The sequence below is a fragment of the Leptopilina heterotoma genome, unplaced genomic scaffold (genome assembly GCF_015476425.1).
Source record: "Leptopilina heterotoma isolate Lh14 unplaced genomic scaffold, ASM1547642v1 Lhet_120, whole genome shotgun sequence".
Taxonomy (NCBI): Eukaryota; Metazoa; Arthropoda; class Insecta; order Hymenoptera; family Figitidae; genus Leptopilina; species Leptopilina heterotoma.
The window spans coordinates 565623-589983 of NW_025110838.1; the positions used below are offsets into that span (position 1 = coordinate 565623).

At 21.8% G+C, this 24361-nt stretch overlaps 1 protein-coding gene across 31 annotated transcripts in view; it reads left to right on the plus strand.

The window, feature by feature from the left end:
- LOC122510024 (calcium-activated potassium channel slowpoke) overlaps nt 1-24361 on the plus strand; it is a 172448-nt gene that overhangs the window by 30092 nt on the left and 117995 nt on the right. For all 31 annotated transcript variants that reach the window (XM_043624633.1, XM_043624497.1, XM_043624490.1 and 28 more), the window contains exons 2-3: nt 21837-21898; nt 23193-23289. In XM_043624633.1, the coding sequence (XP_043480568.1) occupies nt 21837-21898; nt 23193-23289 (159 nt within the window). The remainder of the gene's footprint in view (nt 1-21836; nt 21899-23192; nt 23290-24361) is intronic.

The window sequence follows — 24361 nt, forward strand, 5'->3', positions numbered from 1 at the left end:
CAAGATCAAAAAGATATGGAAGGGGAAGAGGAATCAAGCGTATATGACATTCTTGAAAGAGAGAAAAAAAAGAATCTCAAAAAAAGCTGAGAGAAAATCTCAATAGAAATTCAAAGATGTTACATGGAATAATACTAATTGAATTATTTTTTAAATCGAGATTTTAAATATCAATTTATTTAGTGAAGAAATTAATTCTAACTCTAAAAAAACGAACCATAATAATATGGCTAATTAAAATGAATTAAAAATTGAAATTCGTTTATATTAATTGTCAAAAACTTTAAATTTTTTTATAATTATTAAAAATAATTATAGAATTACGAATGTAATTCTATAATTATTTCTAATCAAATTTAAAGTTTTGACGTATATCTAGAGATTCAATATGGAGATGCTGCTCTCCACCTGCGAACGCCAAGGTCACCACTAGATGGCAGTTCAGTTCCTACTTCTTGGAATTTTTTCTGACATCTGGTGGTGACCTTGGCGTTCTCAAGTGGAGAAATAGAACCACCATTTTATCTCTCAGAAACTTTTTTATAATTAAGAAAGTGCAACAAATATTATTTTGAGAATAATTTAAATTGTGTTTTTAACAGGTTTTTAATGAAGAAATTTATATCGTTTTTTATTCAAATACAAAACGATTATTTTCAAATAAATATTATGCGACTATTTGCGACTATTACTGAAAATTTTATGACACTATTTTTTATTTCTAAATTCAAGTCTGAGGCCTGCATTATTTTTTTTCTTAAATTTCTTTTTGCTAGAAGATTAAGTCTGTGATGCTAAAATAAAATTTTAATTTACATACTTGACACTTTAAGGTTGTGTGAGCTTTAAAGGAAGAATTTTTGATATCTGATTGTAACGTGGGGAGTTAAGTACACTTTTGGTATATACTATCTTGTCGTTGGAATTATCGGAAATAGGCCTTGGCATACTGAAAATCGTGTCAGTTGGACGTGGCTCTGCCTAACGTTTTACTTGCGAATGGAAAGGTAAATGCGATTATCTCCTCTTCCTCTCTGACCACATGACAAATCTGTTACATTCTTGGAATCGGATACTGGCACGTGGCCAAGGGCCGCTAACGACTTTTCTTCCAAATATGATCTATGCCCTTGATTCTTGACGCATTCCTTCCATTTGATTCTGTTCTCTCTAAATCACAATTGTTTACAATAGAAAAGGATAAAATTCCAATTTCTTCCATTTTTCTCGTTTTTCATTTTTCCCTCCTTTTCTTTTTTCTAGTTTCGTTTTTCTTCTATTGGGGAAAAAATGCCTGCGAAGTATTTCTGAATTCTCTGAAAAACAAGAAATTTGCAAATTCTTACAAATTGGGACGGACAGTCAAGTATAAAAATTAATTCTATTCTCTGTATTTTTTTCAAATCGCACACAAAATTTATAATTACACAGTATTTTTCGAACAAAAATTCGAACAAAAAAATTCTCAGAGGAATAAAATTACAAGGAATGAATTTTTGGATGAATAAAAATTCTGATAAAAATGTGAATAAGTGAAAATTTGCACCAAATAAAAATTCCGGTAAATAAAAATCCGAAGTAATAAAAATTCGTATTTAAAAGTAAAAAATTTCAATGGAAAGGTTTTAAAAAAGTTCTGAAAAAATTTGAAAAATGAAAATTCACAATTGAAAATTTCAAAGTAACATTAGAATAAAAATAAGTATAAAAAATGAGAAGAAAAAATTTAATAACTGTTTTTTAAACCAAAGGATGATAGTTGAAAAAAATAATACGGAAATAAAAATAGAAATAGAAATAAATAAAAATGATTTGCTGGTAAAAATATTTTTTTTCTGCATTTTTTATTTTTTCTTTTTAAAAACATTTTTTTGAACCAAGTACGTGAGGCAATAAAACTATTGAAAACTATAAATTCAACGAACGGAAAACAACGTCAAAATGTGACCGCACAAAAACACTTGGGTCAATGGCAACTCCATGAGAACTGAAAATTGGAAGCAATCCAAATGTTGACATCTGCTTGTTTTCAACCCAAGTTTCCACCTAATTGTATCGAGTTGAATATATGTGAAATTTTCGAAAGTCTTTTTCAAAACAATAAATTTATTCAACACTTTTCATGCAGCCAAAAATTTACAATACTTATTAGGAAAGATTTATTGACATTTTCTCACAATTTGGAAATTTCAAAATCCTCATACTGAGGGGGAATTCAAATTTCGAAAATAAAATTTATGAAAAGGAATTTTTGAATTTAATTCCCTTAAATAAAAATTCGATTAAATTTCATTTATTTTCATTCATTTATTTAAATTTTTGTCAAATTGAACTTCAATTTAATTTTGTTTATTTTACATGAAAAAATTGCTAAATAAAAATTTTGCTAAAGAAAATTTTTGTTAAATTCAACTTCAATTAAATTTTATAATTATACTTAAAAAATTGGCTAAATAAAAATTCTGTTTAATTAAGATTCGATTAAATAATATTTCTTTTTAATAAAACGTTAGTTAATAAAAAATGCTGTTAAATAAAAATTTTTAATTGAAATTATCACATTTAAAAGTTCAACTGGCTTAAAATTCTGTTGAATAAAATTTCTGATAAATTAAAACTCGATTTAATTATATTTATATGGAAGCAACAATTTGCTAAATAAAAATTATGTTAAATAAAATTTTTGTTAATTTAAAGCTCGACTATATTATATTTTCTTTAAATAAAAATTCTGTTCAATGAAAATTCGAAATTGAAATTGAAATTGAAATTGAAATTGAAATTGAAATTGAAATTGAAATTGAAATTAAAATTTGAAATTAGAAATTAACATCAGAAATTGAAATTCGAAATTAAAATTCTCGCCTTTAAAAATTCGACTGGATTAAAATTCCGTAAAGAAAGGATTCTATTAAGTAAAAAAATCCCCTTAATCAAAATTCAAATATTAAAAATTTGACCAAATGGAAAAATTCTACTCAATAAAAGTTCCTTCAATAATTATTATTTAACCAAATAAAAATTATGAAATAAATTCGTCTCCTATTATTGACAGCAAATCAATGCGAAAAAATGTAGAGTTTTTTCGTTCTAAATTCTTTAGCGAATAAATCAAGTTTTACACACATAGTGTGCGGAGCATAGTTTAGTTTATTTCGAAAGTTTTAAGATCGAAGTTCATTGCTTTGACGATCCCTGGAATAGTTGGAAGGTGTCTGACCCTTCCCGTTGTCTCCAACTCGAAAGCTGGCGCCAGGGCTTCTATTATATCACGTTATATATAGATATTTAGTTTTGTCTCGACTTTATGTAATAATCTATTCTTCACGTTTTTTTTAAATTCACTTTTTTATTTAATAATCGTAACTAAATATCTAATGGACTTTTATTATGGAAAATTTTTTTTTCTTCTTCTTTTCTATTTTATTTCTTCTTTGTAATTTAAATTCGTAAAGTAAAATTAATTTAATCCACTTTTAAAATTATTATTATAATAATTGCAATAATAATTTTAATATTTATACCAAAAAATAATTTAATTATAATATTTATATTTATCATAAACTATATTTGTTTTAAATGAAAATTTTCTCTGAGTGTATAATATCTAGTTAATTAATTAATAATCAATTAATATCTAATTAGTTAATTAATATTAACTAATTAATTAATTAATATTAACAATAATTAATTAATAAAAAATATTATGCAACAGAAAAAAATTATAGTAATAATTATAACAATTAAAATACAATATTTTGTAGAAAAAAATTTGTCTCGTGCAATAATAAAGTAGAAATAAAAATTATTTACTAATTTTCAATTTAATAGAATTGAGAATATTTCCGTTGGTAATTAATAATAATTCCGGAAAGTAAAGAAATTTTTTTCTAATCATAAACTTTGCGTCAAATTTTCAATATTCTGGAATATTAAGTTGTTTTGATCGTGACTAATGCTATTAAAGTTTCTGCTGTACATTTGACAATTCACGATTCCGGTATTTAAGTTCTGAAACATTGTTAGACATTTATGGTACTTCTAACATATAATAAATCCCTTTTTTTTTAAAAAAAGGAGAAAAAAATTAGTCACCTGACACGCGATTTTTGCATATTATTATAACTTTACTGTTTTGTTTTAATCTCCCATCTGACACAATGGGTTCAACAAACTCTGAGAACATGTTTATAGTTGGCACAATATGACACTATGCATTATACAACAGAAAAAAATGAAAACTCGTTGGAAAAAATTTCTTTTTAAATATATTTCTACATACAAATGAATAAAAGAATTGTTGGAAGTTTTTTATTTTTAATTATTTTTTTATATTTTTATTAATTTAAATATTTTTTCTTTTTAAACCCATTTTTTAATTATTCGATTTCTGTAAAATTATTTCACAAAAATTTTCGCTCATTGCTTCGCTTTTATTCTCTAAAGAATTTTCAATAATTCTCAATTCTAAATAATTTTTTATTAAATTGAAAATTAATGACTAATTTTTGTTTATTCTTTATTTTTATTAAATTAAAATTAATGATTAATTTTTGTTTCTGTTTATTTCTTATTCATTGCACGGGGAAATATTTTATCATTATAAGTAATAACTATATGCAACTATTAATAACCAATTTTAAAGAGTTCCAAAAATATGATTTTTAGACATAGAAAAAAATAAAAATAGACGCAACATTTTTTTCATAAAATAAAACTAAAAGAAATAAAAGTCATTTTAGAGTGTTTTTGATAATAAAATATATTTTATGTTTTTTTTTTCATATTTAAATATAGAATTTAGATATTTTTCGAAATATTTGAAAATAGAGCGTAAGTTATGCCATGAAATTTATATTGTGTATTATTAAAGAATATAAAGGAGAAATGACAATAGAAAATGTGAAATAAGAATAGGATAGCCTTTATATTACTGGTTCTTGCCAGTTTTGATTTTAATTGTGAAATTGTTCGCCGAGTTCACAGACAACTTTGACAATCTTTATGGGCCATTACTATTTATACTGCTTGTTAAATTTTGGCGCACTTTTGTATACAAAATTCTTTGAATTATTTATAGAAAAATTTATTTTTACACGCCCTATTGGCTATTTATAGAGATTCTTTTGTATTTTTAAATATAGGTCGTTTATTTTTTTCCTTTTGCACATTTTTTTCTGTCAATTTTTGTCATTTTGTCAAACAATTTTCGCTTGAATCAAAATCTTGTTCAATATTAGATGAATTTTTATCGCTTGAAATTTTCTTTTGTTCGACTTTTCATTTATCCAAATTTTCTTTTTTCAAATTTCCATTTATCCAAATTTCTTTTTGTTCAAATTTTCATTTATCCAAAATTTCTTTGGTTTGAATTTTTTGTTATTCGGATTTTTTTTCTCGACTTTTCCTCCATTGGAATTTTTCTTCGCCGAAATTTTTATTCTCTTGAATATTATATTATAATATACATAATATTATTTCTATTCAAAATTTCTTTTCCCCGAATTTTCCTTTTTTAGAATTTTTATTTCTCCACCAAAGTAAATATTTTTTATCACTAAAACAATTTATTAAAATGTTATAAATTGTTATGATTTTGAAGTGCTTTTCTGATTGTGTTTATAAAAGAAAAGGAGAAAATTTCGACCCCAAATTTTTTGTAAGCGTATTTTTAGTGAAACAGAGTGCATTTTTTATAAGCTTATTTTACGAGTCTTGCTTTACCTCCAAGGGTAAAATCCGTAGATACAGTGCAAGTCGAATTCCAATTGCACTTGACTTCTCTCAGTTACAAACTATCACTGTATTGTGTCCTCGATCTTTTCTCAGTGTCTCACATGAAAGTATAACTCCCCCGGCGTAGTCTACGTGACTCGCAAAGAAATATAAAAATTTTATTCTCAACATATAACAACTTCTACTCAATTCTTTAGATGAAGAAAAAAAATAGAAAAATATCTCCCTCCCCCCATCCCTATCACTCTATTTGAATTGTAAACAAATTTATGAATACTACTCATGAAGATGAAATTTCTATTTTAAAAAAAAATGTTTATTTTGTTATTTATTTTTTTAATAATATAAATAAAAAATAAAATTGTATTCATATAACAAGTTCTACTCAATTCTTTAAATGGAAGAAACAGAAAAATATCTTCTTCTCCCTCTATTTATGAATTGTAAACTTTATAAATGCTAGTCATCAACATTAAGTTTCTAATTTAAGAAAATAGTTTTATTTTTCCGATTATTGTTTTAATTTTGAAATAATTTCAGACTCAAATTTCAAAAAAGTTCAATTATTGACTAATTTACTAATTAATTATTCTTTAATTAATTAAAGATTAATTAAATTAAATTAATTTTAATAATTTCAAAATTTTAATAAATCCTTCGAAATAATTCAATTATTTTTTTAAAAAGTAAAATCTTAGCAAAAATTCAAATTATTTTCAAAAAAAATTTCACTAAAGAATTCAATTTTTTTCTTTATTCCACACCAAATATTTCAAAAGAATTCAATTATTTTCTAAAATGTTTACAAATCGTTCGAAACAATTCAATTTTATTTGCAAAAATTCAATAATTTTTAATACAAATTTCATGAAAGAATTCAAATTTTTTTTAATGTTTTATTTTCGAAAAAATCCAATTTTTTTTCTAAAATTTTAATAAATCTTTTAAAACAATTTAATTATATTTATAAATAGCAAAATTCTTTTTAAAAATTCCATTATATTCAAAACAATTTCACGAAAGAATTCAATTTATTTCTTAGTTCGTTATAAAAAATTTCAAAGAATTGAATTATTTTCTAAAATTTTAATAAATTCTTCGAAACAATTCAATTATATTTATAAATATATAAAATTCTTAACAAAAATTCAATTATTTTCAAAAAAATTTCACGAAAGAATTCAATTGTTTTTTTAATTCGTTATAAAATTTTTCAAAAGAAGTTTCAATTTAAATAAAATTTTATAATTAAATGTTTAATTTCAATTATTAACAAACATGATAATTTAATAAACTTGAAAGAAATTGTTCATAAAATTCAATTATTTTTAAGATTTTTAATTAAAATTTTTAAAAAAACTCCATTATTTAAAAAAAAAAAATTTATTTGTTTTTTATTATGTTTTCTATGCTTTTCATTTTTTTTATACTAGATATTTATTTTTTATTTATTACTTGTTTTCTATTATTTTATACACTTTTTTCCAAATTAGAAATGTTTAGGAAGTGTTTTGTTTTTTTGTTAAATTTGAAAATAGGTCATGAAATAAAATGCATAGGGGCGGTGCAATTTTTTTTTTTTTTTTTTTTTTTTTTTTTTTGGAAAGGAATTTTCTTTTTATCTTTGCAGTGCGCACAACTTACGTCTTCCCTTAAAAGGCAATTAATCGGAAAAGCTTTCTATTTTCTTTTTTTTGCGAGAGAAGAAATAGAGACGATAACCCACTGACCCACATAACCTTGATGTTCGAATTGTCCAGATTCGAGGGCGCAAGAGACGAAAATAAGGAGAAGTAAAACGTTTTTCCATTGTGGAAAACAGGATATACCACTGTATATGAAAACTCGATACCTACAAAACATATTTTGCTATTAATTTACCCTCCAATTTCAATCGTCTAAATTCAGTTCTTTAGAGTAGGGGAAATTCATTTTATTTTTTTTTTATTTTTACAGTGAAAGAAATTTTGTTTCAAATAATTTGTTACATTATTATTATTATTAATATTATTAAAATTATTATTATTTATTATTATTATTTATTACTATTATTATTTGATATTATTATTACTATCATTTGCTTTTTGATTTATTTTTTTATTTAGTATTTATTTATTTATGTTTCAATCATTATTATTACAATTTAACGACAAATTACTATTTAAAATAAAAATCACGATGAAAATGATTATTTTGAATTTATTAAATTAAATTGTAAAAAAATACTTTTAATTCGTAACATTTTAGCAAATTATTAAAATTAGATTGTCTCGAGTGCGCCACGTGTAGAATTTTCATTAAAATTAACGTAGAGCCGGGCAAAAAGTCAGCTACGTGGAGTGTGTATTTATTAATTAGTTGACGTTTCTAATTAGTGCTAATTACCTTCTTATATACTATATACACTTTTATGCATTGAATTGATAAAAGCTCTACTATTTTTCGCTCGAAATATTACTAACAGTTCTTTTCATCAACCACAAAAAAAAGTTCCATTTCTTTTTTTTTTTTTTGGTCGATTTAAAAATGCTTCAAACAATAAGAAAAATTGAAAAATTTTCTATGATAATTTTTTGAACGAAAAGAAAAAAAATTCTTATCTGGTTGATAAAATGCAAAATAAAAATAGAAAACCAATTTTTTACAAAAATTGCGAGATTATTATATATTTATATTTGGAAAAGTAAAATAAATGGCAAAAGAATAAGAACAAGCAAAACGTTAAAAAATGAGTAAACAACAGAAACAAGTATTATGGGATTAAATAAATAATAATGAATAGATGGAAATATAAATAAATAAAAATAAATAAGTAAACATAAATAAATATAAATGAATGTAAATAAATAAATATAAATGAATGTAAATAAATAAAAAACTAAATAAATATAAATGAATACAAATAAATAAAAACTAATATAAATAAAGAACTAAATAAATATAAATGAATATAAATAAATATAACTAAATATAACTAAATAGATAGAAATAAATATTATACAAAAAATAAATAATGTCTAAAAAAATATAAATATTTGAATATTAATAATTTAAGTACTGTTTATTAACAATAATTTAAATAATTTAAAGTTTTTTTTGGTCGATTTAAAAAAGTTAAGAATAAAATCAAAATAAGAAAAATACAATAAAAAAATAAATGTGTTTTAAAAAATGTAAGAAAGTAAGAAGAATTATTTTTTGAAACCTATGCTCATTTTTTTAAAAAAAAGGAGAAAATTATTTGACTAAAGTACAATGGCCTCTTCTGAAATTAATATCGATTCGAGTGTAGACGACTTTATGTAAAAAAAAGGAAAAAAAACAACTCAATTATACAAAGTCGATCGAAATCTAGTCACTCACCACGTCTACGTGAATATGAGCATAAATAAATGAACAGGCTTTGCTCATATATGCACTCAATCTTCGTATTGATTTTCTCTATTCGTGTTTCAAACTCTGAAATATATATATATATATATATCTATATATCTATATACATATATGAAAACCCCTCTATTTCGAATCATACTCTTCTCTATATTACAAAATATATGAATGAAGGTTTTTGAACTTATAATAAATATTTTAATGGACTTATATCCAACAAACTATGTTTCAAACAAAAATATTACAAACATTTTTCCTTATTTATAGTTTTATAATATAAACAATGCAGTCGACTTTTTTATTATTAAATAAATAATAGAATTTTTTTTTTATTGTTAATGAATAATAGAAATTATTTTTTATTGTTAATGAATAATAGAAATTATTTTTTATTGTTAATGAATAATAGAAACTATTTTTTATTGTTAATGAATAATAGAAATTATTTTTTATTGTTAATGAATAATAGAAATTTTTTTTTTATTATCAATAAGTAATGGAAAAAATATTTTTTCTTTTTATTAATGAAAATTTTTCAAGTATGAGATCAAAGGGAGAAAATTTGTGTTTTCTCTTTATATAATGTAGAAAAGAAAATGGTCTAATTTCTTTGAATTGCAATTAGATGGCTTTAGAAAAGTATTCGACCCACATTTACATATTCTTGGCTGGAATTATTATCTTTTATCGCGGGGCGAAAAGAGTTTCGAAAGTTATCTGCTTAAGAAGTTTCTTAACTTTTCGAAAGAATATATATCATCGACTTCTCTCATGAAAATCACCCTTTGGTATTGTTATCGATTGGAAAAAAAAGGAGAAAAAAATAGAAAAAAGTGGAATTATATAATCTTTTTGTCAATAATCAAAATAAAACCGAATTTTTTTTGGAAACTGAATACTTTCGATTATTTATTTATTTTTTTTTAGAAATTTATTGAATATAATAAATAAACAAAATTGACGCTGTTGATCTTTTACTTTTAAAATTTAATTGAAATTATTAAAGGTACAAAGTATAAATTAAACTTTACAGAATTGAAATTGAAAATTTAATTGAAAAAAAATTTTATTATAAAAGAAGAAAAAAATTATCTAAAGTATCTATATCTACGAGTATATATAGTCGTGTCACACTTTTTTTCTTCACGTAACAAAATATATATCTCCACGCGAGAGTGTATTGGATAACTTAATAAAACTTGTCAAGAGTTATTACCACCTGGAATGTGTCATAAATGTGTGTCTACTTTCTACAAATATTAAACGTCTCTATAACACATATTATATAATAAGTTTTGCAATTTTCTAAATCTCTACATTTTCCCTTTAGACATTTTCATAATCCGAAAACCTATTTTTCCGTTTATTATTTTATACATTTTGTTTTTATGAAAATAATATAACAAACATATTGCCGAATAACCGAGCTCGTAAGAGGATAATGATAAATTATCATGACAATTATACGTAAACATTATATAAAATCATTTGATTATTTTAAAAATGTTATTAAATGTAAAATAAAAATAATATTTTTTTTCGTATTCTCTGTATTACTGTTACTAATATTAATATTTCTTTTTTTAACTTTTATGAAATGTAGTTTTTTATTTATATCTTCTCACTAAATCTGAATCAGTTGCATTCAACTGAAGATCAAGTGAAAATTTGAATTTCACTGTTTCAATTTTAGAAAGTTTTTTAGTTTACTAATATTATTATTATATTTGTTATTATTTCATTTATTATTAAAAATTATTTTTACAAGTAATTTAAAAAAAAAATCTAGAAATAATATTCATTTTTTTATTCACTATTGATTGAATATATTATTTATAATAGTAAAAAACATTTAATTTTTTCAACTTTCTGATTTTATTTTTGCCATTGATTGAATGTCAAGCATTGCAAATTATAATTGTAATAATTATTATTGCTTGATTTAACAAAGCTAATAACAATAATAATAATAATAATAATATAATCTATTTAAACATTTTTCCCGAACTTCTGTGATTCGCAAAAAGAAATTGTATTTCTATTTTGAGAAATAAAATAAACATTGGTTTCTTCCTGTATTGAAATGAAAGACACCCGTTGGCATAATGTTATCGATTAGAAATAAGTGAAGAGAAAAATATTGACATTATTTTAATTTTTGTATTTCTCAAAAAGAAATATTCGTAAACTTAATCTTGAGTTTTATTAAAACAAATTATATTTTTATTAGTAAATTTAATTATTGTTATAACTAAGTTTATGTTTAATTTACTTTATTTTTCATTTTAGTATGATAAATGATATTTGAAAATATTTTAACTGAAACCTTGGGATTTTCAAGTGGAGAGTATCATTGAAATTGAAATTAATTTTTTTTTATTGAATCTCAAGATGTTCGTCAATATTAGTAATTCTATAATTATTTATAATCAAATTCAGAGAGTTTGACAATAAAAAGAAACTGATTTCAATTTTTAATTTTACTTAATTTTGTGATATTTTTGTGGTTTTCAATTTTTTTAAGAGTCTTTGAATTAATGTTATACGAAATTTGTATTATTAATTAATTATAATAAAAAAATCATTACTAGAAATATGATTTTTTATTTTATTTATTACATTTTTTTTTTATTACAATTATCGCACTGAAAAGTAACATTTCTAAGTAGTATAAACTGTTCTTGATTATAGTGTCTGACCATAATCGACTCTTTCTCCTGAATTCCAGTTGAATGTCGACAAAAAAATTAATTTAGTCAATTAATTAGACTTTTATTCAATACTAATTTAATTTTAGTTGAAAAATACTAAATCTGATATTAGAATAATATTAGTATAGTATTAGTAGTGATATTAGTATAATATATAATATTACTATTGGTATTATTATAGTATAATAATACTAATTTTGTGGTCATTTTTATTTTAATAACTTAATATCAAAGGACGTTAAAGATTATTAATATAATAATACTAATAATATTAATAGTGATACTAATAATAAAAATACTATACTAATATTATACTAGTATATATTAATAATCTAATATTAATATACACGGAGAAAAATATAAAGTAACTTTTACTACTTTTATAGTAAAAAATTTCCGGTAAAGCATTTCTGGTAATTTTTACTACTTTTGGAGTAAATTTTGCTACGTTCGAAGTAAATATTTGTAAAAATTAGTAAAATTTACTTCGAACGTAGCAAAATTTACTCGAAAAGTAGTAAAAATTACCAGAAATGCTTTACTGGAAATTTTTTACTATAAAAGTAGTAAAAGTTGCTTTATATTTTTCTCCGTGTATAAGTATAACATTAGTATTACTGTTAAAATTAGTATAATAAAATACAAAACATATTTCCCTTTCCCGAACACATATTATGTCTACCGGTTAATTTCCTGTTGAGGGTTCGAGGAAAAAATTGATTACCACCATATAATTTCTCGATTACATTATAATTTGGGATTTTCATGCATCCGAGGATAATGGAACTCATTGTCACGCACGAAAGTAATTAAAGGAGTGAATGTTAGACTCGAAACGATGTATACATATGTATATGAGTATGTATGAGATGAAAGATAAGGTTCTCTAGATCGATGGCCAAGAGTTCATTGGCTTGATGTGTGGGTTCTTATTACGCGATCTTTGAGCCGTGACCTTCAACTTTGACCTGGGTAGTAGATCTTTAACACAGAGAAAGAGAGAGAGAGAGAGAGAGACCTCGTGGCCACGTGGACACGTCGAGTCAAAATCGCGCCTCCTCGAGTTAAAAATAATAATACCCACACTTTCGAAGAGGTGTGACACATGCACACAAACATTTCAAAAAAGATCTACTCTAACCTTGTCACGATTTGTTTTTAAACCAAGGGCCTAATTTGGTGCAAAGGGGGAGGAAATTGCTTTTAATTTGTTTGTTTATTTTTTTCCAATTTTTTAATTCTTTATTTTATTAAAATGAAATAATTGAAATGATTTTTCTTCTTCTCTTTTTTTTTTTTTTTTTTGAATAAAATTAGTAATTTTTGTTCGCTTTTTTCAAGATGGAAAAATCAAAAATTTATATTGTAATTACTGTTTAGGGATTAATTTTAATAACAAAGTAGTGAATACGATTTGACAAATATTATAATTATTATAATTATTACAATTACTAGGTATATTAACGATTTTTGTTCATTTTTTTTTAAATTTCTGCATTGGTAAAATATAATATAATTATTACAATTACCAGGTATATTAACGATTTTTGTTCATATTTTTTTTAATTTCTGCATTGGAAAAATATTCGACAATTTTAATTATTATATCTATGAAATTTGAAATTTAAATTTAAAAATTCCTATTATCCTTCGCATATTTTTTTTGTTTTTTCAAGAAATAGATTTTATCATTTTTGGTAATTTTTTTCTAAATACTGCAAAGATTACTATGCTCTGTTAAAATATTCGACAATTCAACAATTGTAATTAAAGGTTTTAAAATTTAAATTTCCTGTTGCATTTCTTCTTCTTTTTTAAATAAAATTTACAATTTTTGTTCTTTTCTTTTAAAAGTTGACGCAATTATGATTTTTTTAACAATGCAATTAATATAATGCAACAATATAAATGAATAACAATACAATTATTGCAATTATAAACTTTTATCATATTTTTTTTGTTTTTGCATAAAAATTTTGATTTTTTGTTATTTTCTTCGAAATACTGCAAAGATTCTTAAATATTTATTTTATAAAAATCATTGAAATTCGAAAAATTTAATTTTGAATTTCTGAAACAATGAGGTTATTAAGAAATTTCTTTTAAATTTTTTTGAAGCTTGTTGAATTCTGGAAAATAATTTTAAAACATTGAAACATAATTGAAAATTTTGTCAAACATAAAAATAAATTTTACATTTTAAAGAATTTATTTTTTCATTCTCTTAAAAATTATTTTGAAATATAATTGTATTTTTGAATAATTGTAACGAAAAATTTGGAAAATTATTGAATTTTACCAGAATTTTTGAATTTAAATAATTCAAATATCGTTGAATTCTATTAAGAATTGATTTAAAAAAGAATTTCTGTTAAAATTTGGAAAAATAATTGAATATTTTCTTTTATTTTCTTCGAAATACTGTAAAGATTCTAAATATTTATTTTCTAAAAATCATTAAAATTCGAAAAATTAAATTTTAAAGTTTCTGTAAAAACGAGGTTTTTAAGAAATTCCAATTAAATTTTTTTGAACACAGTTGAATTGTGGAAAATAATTTTAAAACATTGAAACATAATTGGAAGTTTTGTCAAATTTCGTAAAAATAAATTTTATATTTTAAAGAATTTTATTTTTTCACTCTCAAAAATTATTTTGAAATATAATTGTAACTAAAAATTTTGAAAATAATTGAATTGTTCAAAAAATTTTAAATTTAAATAATTTTTTATTTTTTTTTATTATTTATATACCTATTTATTTATTTGTTTTATTTTTTTATTTTTAGAAATAATTAAATTGCAAAAAGTTTTTCATTATGAAATTATTTGAAATTTTAGTTTTTGTGGAAAAATAAATAACAATAAGCTTTAAATTTTTGGTTTAACAAAAATTATTTTTTTTTCTTTTTTGTTTTTGAATAAAATTTTTAATATTTTTGTTTATTTTCTTCGAAATACTGCAAAGATCCTACTGAATTAAAAGATATTTAATAGTTATAATTATCAGTTAAAAAATTCAAATTTTCCTTCGTATTTTTTTCTTTTTTGTGTTCGAATGTAATTTTGATTACTGCATCAAAAAGTTTCAAATTTTCCGTGTTTTTTTTTTCTTTTTTGTTATTGAATTAAATTTTGATTTTTTGTTTATTTTTTCACAAAAAACTGCAAAAATCCTACTGCATTAAAAAAAATTCAACAATTTTAATTATAGTTTTGAAAATTCAAATTTTCTTTTTTGTTGAGTTAAATTTTGAATTTGGTTTACTTTTTTCAAAATACTGCAAAGATCCAACTACATAGAACAAAATATTCAACAATTTTAATTATAGTTTTGAAAATTTAAATTTTCTTTTTTGTTGAGTTAAATTTTGAATTTTGTTTACTTTTTTCAAAATACTGCAAAGATCCAACTACATAGAACAAAATATTCAACAATTTTAATTATAGTTTTGAAAATTTAAATTTTCTTTTTTGTTGAGTTAAATTTTGAATTTTGTTTACTTTTTTCAAAATACTGCAAAGATCCAACTACATAGAACAAAATATTCAACAATTTTAATTATAGTTTTGAAAATTTAAATTTTCTTTTTTGTTGAGTTAAATTTTGAATTTTGTTTATTTTTTTCAAAATACTGCAAAGATCCAACTACATAGAACAAAATATTCAACAATTTTAATTATAGTTTTGAAAATTTAAATTTTCTTTTTTGTTGAGTTAAATTTTGAATTTTGTTTACTTTTTTCAAAATACTGCAAAGATCCTACTGCATGGAAAAAAATATTCGACAATTTATTTTAATTATAGTTTTGAAAATATTCAAATTTTCTTTTTTGTTTTTGAATTAAATTTTGAATTTTCGTTTACTGTTTTAAAATACTGCAAAGATCCAACTGCATGGAAAAAAAATATTCGACGATTTTAATTATCGATTTGAAGATTCAATTTTACTATACTTGACGCTGTATTTTATTTTTTTTTCACAAAAGATTAATTATAATAAGAAAAACATTTTTCCAGCGGGTAAATAAGATTGAGTTTTTTTTCCTTATCTGCTCTCTCCCTCTCTCTCTCTTGATTTTTAATGAACTTGGCAGATTGCCAGGTTAAGTATAAAGATAATTATACATCAACTTTGAGGGCAACTCTCGTAGCTCTTTGCGGAGATGCATAAATTTTGTCGTTTAATTCTAAATTTTACTTTGGCTACTCTCTGTATCAAGATATCTATCTCTCCTCGACTTTGCTACTTCTCTCTTTCATCTTGGACAAGATTTCTCATCTTTCTCTTTCTCTCTCTCTCTCTCTCCATCATTCTCTCTCTTTGTCCCTTCATTAAGCGCAAAGAAACGCAATAACTTCACTCATCGTCATTTTGAAAATTTCACTTATAATATATTTTATCATTTTAAAGAGAAACGATACCTAATGACTATTTTTGCACGACAACTATTATTAGTATCATTCTCATAGGAGACGAAATGCGTGTTTGCAGCCAAGAATATCGCGCGCGCGGTATGTCCCTCGACGTGTGCATACATTTTACATCGTTTTATTATTTTACCTGCTCAAACCGCTTTAATGTCTTCTCCTCCCTCTTGCCCCTTTTGCTGTGTGCCACCTTCTGATGTTTTATGAAATTTACACCTCGAGACTTCAATTTCGTTTGCGCACGCAAGGACGTTATAGGTCAATGTGTTTATAAAAGCGATTCGCGGTGACCACATAGCAGGAAATGTGGACAGAAAATTAATTTGATAAGATAAGAAACTTTAGTGAGCGTGCTAAACATCGCTGATATATCACATTTCACTTTCAAAATAATATGTAAATTTTGTCAGATAAACAGTCAAGGTTGAAGAGCGGAAATTTTAATTAATTAATTAGGATGTTCGTTTTTATAAAAATAAAAACTAAACTAAGGGTAAATGTTTATATAGATTCGTTTTTTTCTATTTGGATAGTGAGTAGTAATCGTATTTGGAAAAAAAATATTTTGTGTTATTTTATTCGAGAAATAATAATTTAATTAATAATTTAACTAGCAACAATTTTTACTCACTTTTTTAAATAAAATTAGCAATTTTAAAAATAATAGAACGTATTAATTTTTAATTCAAATTTATTTTCATAAAAATAAAATATGAATTGGAATATAGTTTTAATATTATTCTAATAATAATTAATTAAATTAAGTAATTAAATTTTTAGAATTCATAAGGAAATTCTGAATTTTTGTGCCTTTTTTGTTTGACTCATAAAATATGAAATTATTATTATTGTGTTCAAAATTGAAAAAAATCTATTCAAAATCCCAATTATCTTTATGAATAACAAAATTCTTCTTCAAAATTTAATTTTTTTAAAAATTTTCATAAAATTCTTGTCAAAATTTCAATTATTTTCAAAAATTTTCCTCATTTAAATAATATTTTCATAAATAATAAAAGTTTCACAGGAATTCAATTATTTACAAATTTTTTATAAGTTTCTTCTCAATAATTTAATTATTTTCATAAATAATAAAACTCATTGGAAAATTTCAATTATTTTTAAATTTTAATACAATTTTAATCGAATTCCTTGAAAAATGTATAACTATTCTTAAAAATTTTATTAAAATTCGTCAAAAGAATTCAATTATTTGAAAATTTGGTAATAAAATTCTTTATAAGAATTGAATTTTAAGAAACATTCAATTATTCAATAAATAATGCAATTATTTTCAAAAAATTTCTTGAATTTAATGATTTTTAATATCTACTATTTTAATAAAATTTTCCAAAAGAATTCAATTATTTTTAAAAAAATTAATAAAATTATACGCAAACCTTCAATTATTTTCATAAACTAATAAAAATTTCACAGGAATTATATTATTTTTAAATACAATTTTTATAAAAATGTTCGAAAAAAGTCAATTATTTAAAAAATTCTTTTTATAAAATTCATTTCAATAATTGAATTATTTTGAAAATTTTTAATAAAATTCGTAGCAAGAATTCAATTATTTTCATAAATAATAAAACTCATCGCAGGATTTCAATTATTTTTAATACAACTTTAAATTGTATTTAAAAAATTTTTCAGTTATTCAAAAAATAAAATTTAATTAAAGTTCTTCGGAAGAATTTAATGTTTTTTGAAAATTTTAATAAAATTATTTTATAGAATTCAATTATTTAAACATTTGGTAATAAAATTCTTTATAAGAATTAAATTTTAAGAAAAATTAAATTATTCAATAAATAATTTATTTTTGTATTTAAATAATTGAATTCTCGTAGAATTTTCTAATAAAAATTGATTTAAAAATTAATTTTAGTTCACATTTTAGATAATAATTGAATATGAAAATAATTTTGAAGAAGTTACAGTATCTTTAATTATTATAAAAAATGAAGAAATCGATCACTCCGAATCTTCGACTCGGAGTAATCGACGTCTTCATTTTTTATAACAATATTTTTAAAAGTTGTTTAATTTCAAAAAGGTTTGAATTTGAAAATCGGAATTCCCATTGAAAAATAATAAAAAAAAAAAATAAATATTTATTTAAAAGAGAATTTATTGATATTTTTGAATAATTTTGCAATTAATTTATAAACATTTTTTTGCTTTATTTTTGAAAAACTTCAAATTTATATTAAATTTCGGAAAAAATGAGGTTTTTCAGAAATTCTAATTAAAAGTTTCTAAAGATAGGTACTTGATTTCTCGAAAATAATTTTAAAAACTTGAAACATAATTGGAAATTTTTTTAAATTTCATTAAAATAAATTAAAAATTTTAAAGAATTTTATTTTTTCACTCTCTTAAAAATTATTAAAAAATATAATTGTATTTTTTAAGAATATTGTACATGAAAATTTTGAAAATAATTGAATTTTACAAAAATTTTATTCTATTTTAAAATTTTAAATAATTCAATTCTCGTAGTTAAATTCTGTTAGGAATTGATTTAAAAAAAAGTTTTAAAAAATTATATTATTTTTCTATAAAAATTATTAAAATTTTGGTTAATTTTATTTATAAATTCTAAAAAATATGGATTCTAAAAGTATTGCAGTTGTAACTTTTAGAAATACTTAAATTTCAAGGGGTTTTTCATTGAAATTATTTGAAATTTGAATTCGTGGGGAAAAAAAATATGAATATGCTTTTAAATATTTGTTTAACAAAAATTATATTGAAGTTTTGAATAATTAAATTTAGAAATTCTGAAAAAATGGAATTAAAATTTTTTGAAGTTAATTGAATTCCCGAAAATAAGTTTAAAAAATTTAAGGAATTACAAATTTTGTTAAATTTCATTAAAATACATTTTGTATTTGAATGAATTTTATTTTTTTACCTTTGAAAGTTATTTCAAAATATAATCGTATTTTGAGGAATTCTTACTGAATATTTGGAAAATAACTACACGAATCGTTCAAATAATTCTGAATTTTTTTATAATTAATTTATACAAAACAGTTCGAAAAGTTATATTTTGTGAATATAATCAATATTATCGGGGGGAAATTTTTTTTCTAACTTTTATAAAATTTTATTAGTGGACAAATGATAATCGTAATTTGTCAAAAAATTATTTCCTGAATAATTCTTGAAAATTTTTTCATAGTTTTAAATTTATTTTTCAATTTCTGAATAAATTTTCCAGTGGATGAATAATAATAAAAAAAATTATTTTATTGGATAATCTATTTATGGATAAATAATACAAACAGTAATCGTAATTTAGAAATATAGTTTCTATGAATAAATTTGAAGTGCATAATCTTAATCAGTAGAAAATAATTTTGCAGAATAAATTTTTTAGTATGATAAATATATATTACTCGTTAATGAGAAAAAAATAATTTTTCAGAATAAATTAATTAGTGGTTAAAAAAATAATTATTATAACAATAATAATCATAATTGGAAGAAAAATTATTTTGCACGATAAATTTATTAGTGGATTTTCTCGATAGTTGAGCCTCTCGAGAGTTAGGCAAATTTCTATTATATCCGCGCGAAATTAATTGCACAATTGAAACTTTTCATTATTGATATACTATGATAAGTATATTGAATTTATAATTCATTCGCGGAATGTGAGTTCAATACTTATAAGCTAGGTGAGTGGCCTAGTTTATTAATATTCCTTTTTTTTTTCTTTTTTTTATTTTTTATAACTGTCAAAACATCAAACTCTCTCTCGACGTTTCATATACCCAATAGAAAAGGGATCTTTTTATGAAAAGTTTGAAATTTCCTATTTATTTTCTCACATATAAAAAAAAAATACCAACTTTTTTTCCCATCGTTTATTTCATTCATATTTTTTCATCCACTATTTCATTCTTCTATATACATAAATGAAATTTATGAAGAGTTTATTTTTCCCAACAATATTGTTGCGTAAAAACTAAAAAGTTTTTCTTAAAGTTTTTATACACACATATACACAATATGAGCGTGCAGGATTATTTCGATATATCAATAAAATTTTGCGAAATGTGGATTCAGTCCCTACACGTTATATTATAAGGGGGTGGGGGAGAAAGGGTTTATTTGTCAATATAATAATTTGCACGGCGCGTCATTAATTCTACTCTCTCGACATGGAAATACGCATATAACCGGGTAATCGGGACGAACGTAAAACTCTTCCTACTATTGTCGTAAACGAAACGACCAGCAATCGATTAGTTTTGCTGGCATTCAAACCATAACATATATTCCGATCCTCGATTATGAGGCTTATGACATGAAATTGATTTTGTGCCGCTTTTAAATTGACAGCTGTTGAAATTGCTTAAAAATTAATTTCCAAAATTTATTAATATTCAATTATATTTTATATTTTTATTAATATATTAGAAAATTAATTTTTTTTCACCAATTTCTTTGTACTTTTTGTTAAGTAAAAATTAAATTCATCTGTGAATGTCAAAATAAGTAAATAAATGAATAAATAAATAATTGAGTAAATAAATAATTAAATACTTTTAAATAAAATAAAATGAATAATTAAATAAAATAATAAATCACAATAATGAATTAAAAAAAAGGGGACATAATTGTCCGCTTATTTTTTGTTCAAGAAAAATGTAAATTTTTTCATTTTAGAAAATATTTTTCATCCTAGGGAGTAAAGGTTATGTATTTTTCTTAACTCTAGAGACTCTTAAAAATTTGCTGAAAATTAAGAGCGAGAATTGAGTACCTATAGTTGAAAATTTTTAAGAAGAAATTTTTTTTTCTTGTTTTTTGCTAAGTGGAGTTAAAAAATTAAAATTGAAGTGGCATTTTTTACGTGACCTGATATGACCTCAAAGAGACTCCAAGAGGCATTTTATACAGCCGCCCCCCCCCCTCCAAAAAACACTGTGGCTGTAACGTTGCCAAATTTTATATAAGCTATATCACCACTATTTCTATTGCCGATTCCACAACCTCCGAGCTATTTGAACTTTACTCATGCTTCACATAAAAATTCTCCAAATTCCCTGCGAATTTTTTCTCCTCAGCTTTTATATTATATTGCAATCTGCTTTTGGATAAAATATATTGTCATATCTCTAATTTTATTTCAAAAGGTATTTTTTTGAAATGAGAATATAAAAGTTTATTAATAATAATAATAATGATAATAATAATATTATAAATAATAATAATAATAAAAATGAAATTCTTCCTCCATGAGAAAGCAATAGTAATAAATAATTTTAAAAAATTATATATAGTTATTTTAATTATTATTATTATTATCATTGCGTAACAATTATTATGGTTTAATTTTATAATAATAAATGTTCTGTAAATTGTTAAAATGATCAAATAATTTATTGATAAAAATTCACGTTTAACTAATTCAAAGTATACGAGAAAAAAATTTTTTTTTTTATTTGAAGGTTAAAATTTATTGTTGATAGAAAAAAAATGTTTGATTTCATAAATTATTATTAATTAAAAATTCATAAAGTAAACAATTTTTATTTTATTTTTCAGGTGGTGCTAGTTTTCATTCTCAGCATAGCGTCGCTTATAATATATTTCATCGATGCCTCCAGGTGAGTAATCGTTATTCTATATCAAAAATAAATTTTTGTTTGCTTAAATATAATTCAACTAATTGCATCAATTCTAAAAAATTCAATTTTCAATTCAGGAACTTTTATAAAATTCATTGAAAAATACAATTATTTTCATAAATAACAATATTCATCACAAGAATTCAATTATTTTAAAAATTAATTAAATTCTTCGCAGAAATTCAATTATTTTTGCATAAAATCTAAAAAAAAATTGTTGTCAACATTTCAATTATTTTTATAAATAAATAACAATAATCTTCGACAAAGTTACATTATTTTTAAGGAATTTTAATAAAATTCATTGCAAAATTCAATTATTTTCAAAAATTTCCCTCATTTCAATTATTTCTTCATAAATAATAAAAGTTTCACAGGAATTCAATTATTTACAAATTTTTTATAAGTTTTTTCTCAATAATTCAATTATTTTCATAAATAATATAACACATCCGAAGAATTTCAATTATTTTTAATTTTTAATACAATTTTTCAATATTCTACTATTTTAATAAAATTTCCCGAAAGAATTTAATTATTAAACAAAATTTTTTAAAAATTCCTAACAAACATTCAATTATTTTCAAAAAAAAAAAAAAAATTTTTACATTAATTCAATTATTTAAAACAGAAATTGCATAATTTTTTTTCGCAAAAATCAATTGTTCTAAAATTTAGCATTAAATTTTTCGCAGTAATTTAATTATTTTCAAAAGTAATAAATTTCAATTATTTTCAAAAATTTAAATGAAACTCATTGAAAAATTTCAATTAGGTAATTTAAAAAATTTGTCTTAATTCAATTTTTTTGTATATCAATTATTTTGATAGAAATTCCCAAAAGAAGTTAATTATTTAAAAACAATTTAGATTGATGTTTCTTAAATCGATGTTCTTTATATTTCCAATATTTTATCAATAAATTGTATTTATATAATTTTTTTTCTTTTTTAAATATTATTACAATTCAAAGAAATAAAATAAATACTAATGTAATATTTTACGTACTAAATATTACTAAATTTTAATTTATAAACAGAAAATAAATTTTCTAAAACTAAAATTTTCCATTTTTAAAAAAAGTGAATCTTTAAATAAAAAAATTCAATCTCCTATTTATTGTTTTTTTTAAAAAAACAAAAAAAAATTCCTGTCTGAATTAAAAATAAAAAAAGAGTAATTTTTTTGATGAAAGATATGCTTAAAATATTTTTCTTGAAATATATGAAAATGTTGAAAATGAATTTTTTTTTCACACTGATATCTGTTACAGCGAGGAGGTGGAGCGTTGCCAGCAGTGGAGTAACAACATTACTCAGCAGATAGACTTAGCTTTCAATATATTTTTTATGGTCTACTTTTTTATACGCGTAAGTATCACACTTGACCTGATATTTTTTTTATGTATTATATTGTGTATACATATATATGTATAGAAAAAAAAGCAGACAGACACATTCGTCGACGAATATTATCCTATATTTTATGACGAATTTAAAATTTTAATATTAAAACCTTTTAGATTGTGTAATAAGAAAATTAATGCACAAATTTTACGTACATACATATTTTAGAGAGTTTAATAATCCGAAAGTTGATTTACGTATGTATTTATAGTTTGTGAGTGTGAGTGTGTTACTACTGCGAGTGTTTGATACCCTCTATAGAGTATACAACACACGGGATAATGGTGTTTAAATAGCGGATTAAATTTACTATTATGTTTCATAGTTTCGGTCAAAATTTACTGCCTATTTTAACACTCTTAAGGCTATTTAGATCCTGTATTGATTGTTTTATGGCTGTTTGATTGCTTTCACTTTAAACGACAGTCATCCAAATTATCGTCTCTAATTAACTTTATCTGAATTCAACTTAAATATTTATAGAATTTGTTTTTCACAGTATTTATTTTTTTATCAAATGGATTCTTTGATTTAATTCTGATTTTTTTTTCTGTTAGGAAATAATAGAAGCGAAGAATTTACAAATTTGTTTTTACTGACCAAAACGGGGTTTTTAATAACTTTTTTATTTTTATAAATATATAATACCAATTATTACTAATAATAAATAACAATAAGAACAAGAATAATAAAATCAATAAGTAACAAAAACATGAAACAATTACAGAAATTATATTTAAAAATAGCAAAGCAAAATACAACGTAAAACAATAAGAATAATTACTACTCTTTTTATTTTTATAAAAGAAAAATTTTAACTTTGGAGGGATTCGAACCCCGGTTGCAATATAAGAGCTTCTAAGTGCCTTAACGACTGTCCCTAACGAGACAATTATTCTTTTTATTATTCTTATTTAGTACCTATAATTATAATTATGATTTTGATAAATATTATTATTATTATTATTATTATTATTATTGTTATTAATAAAATTAAAAATAAGAAAGTAATAATAAAAATAGTAATAAAATAAAA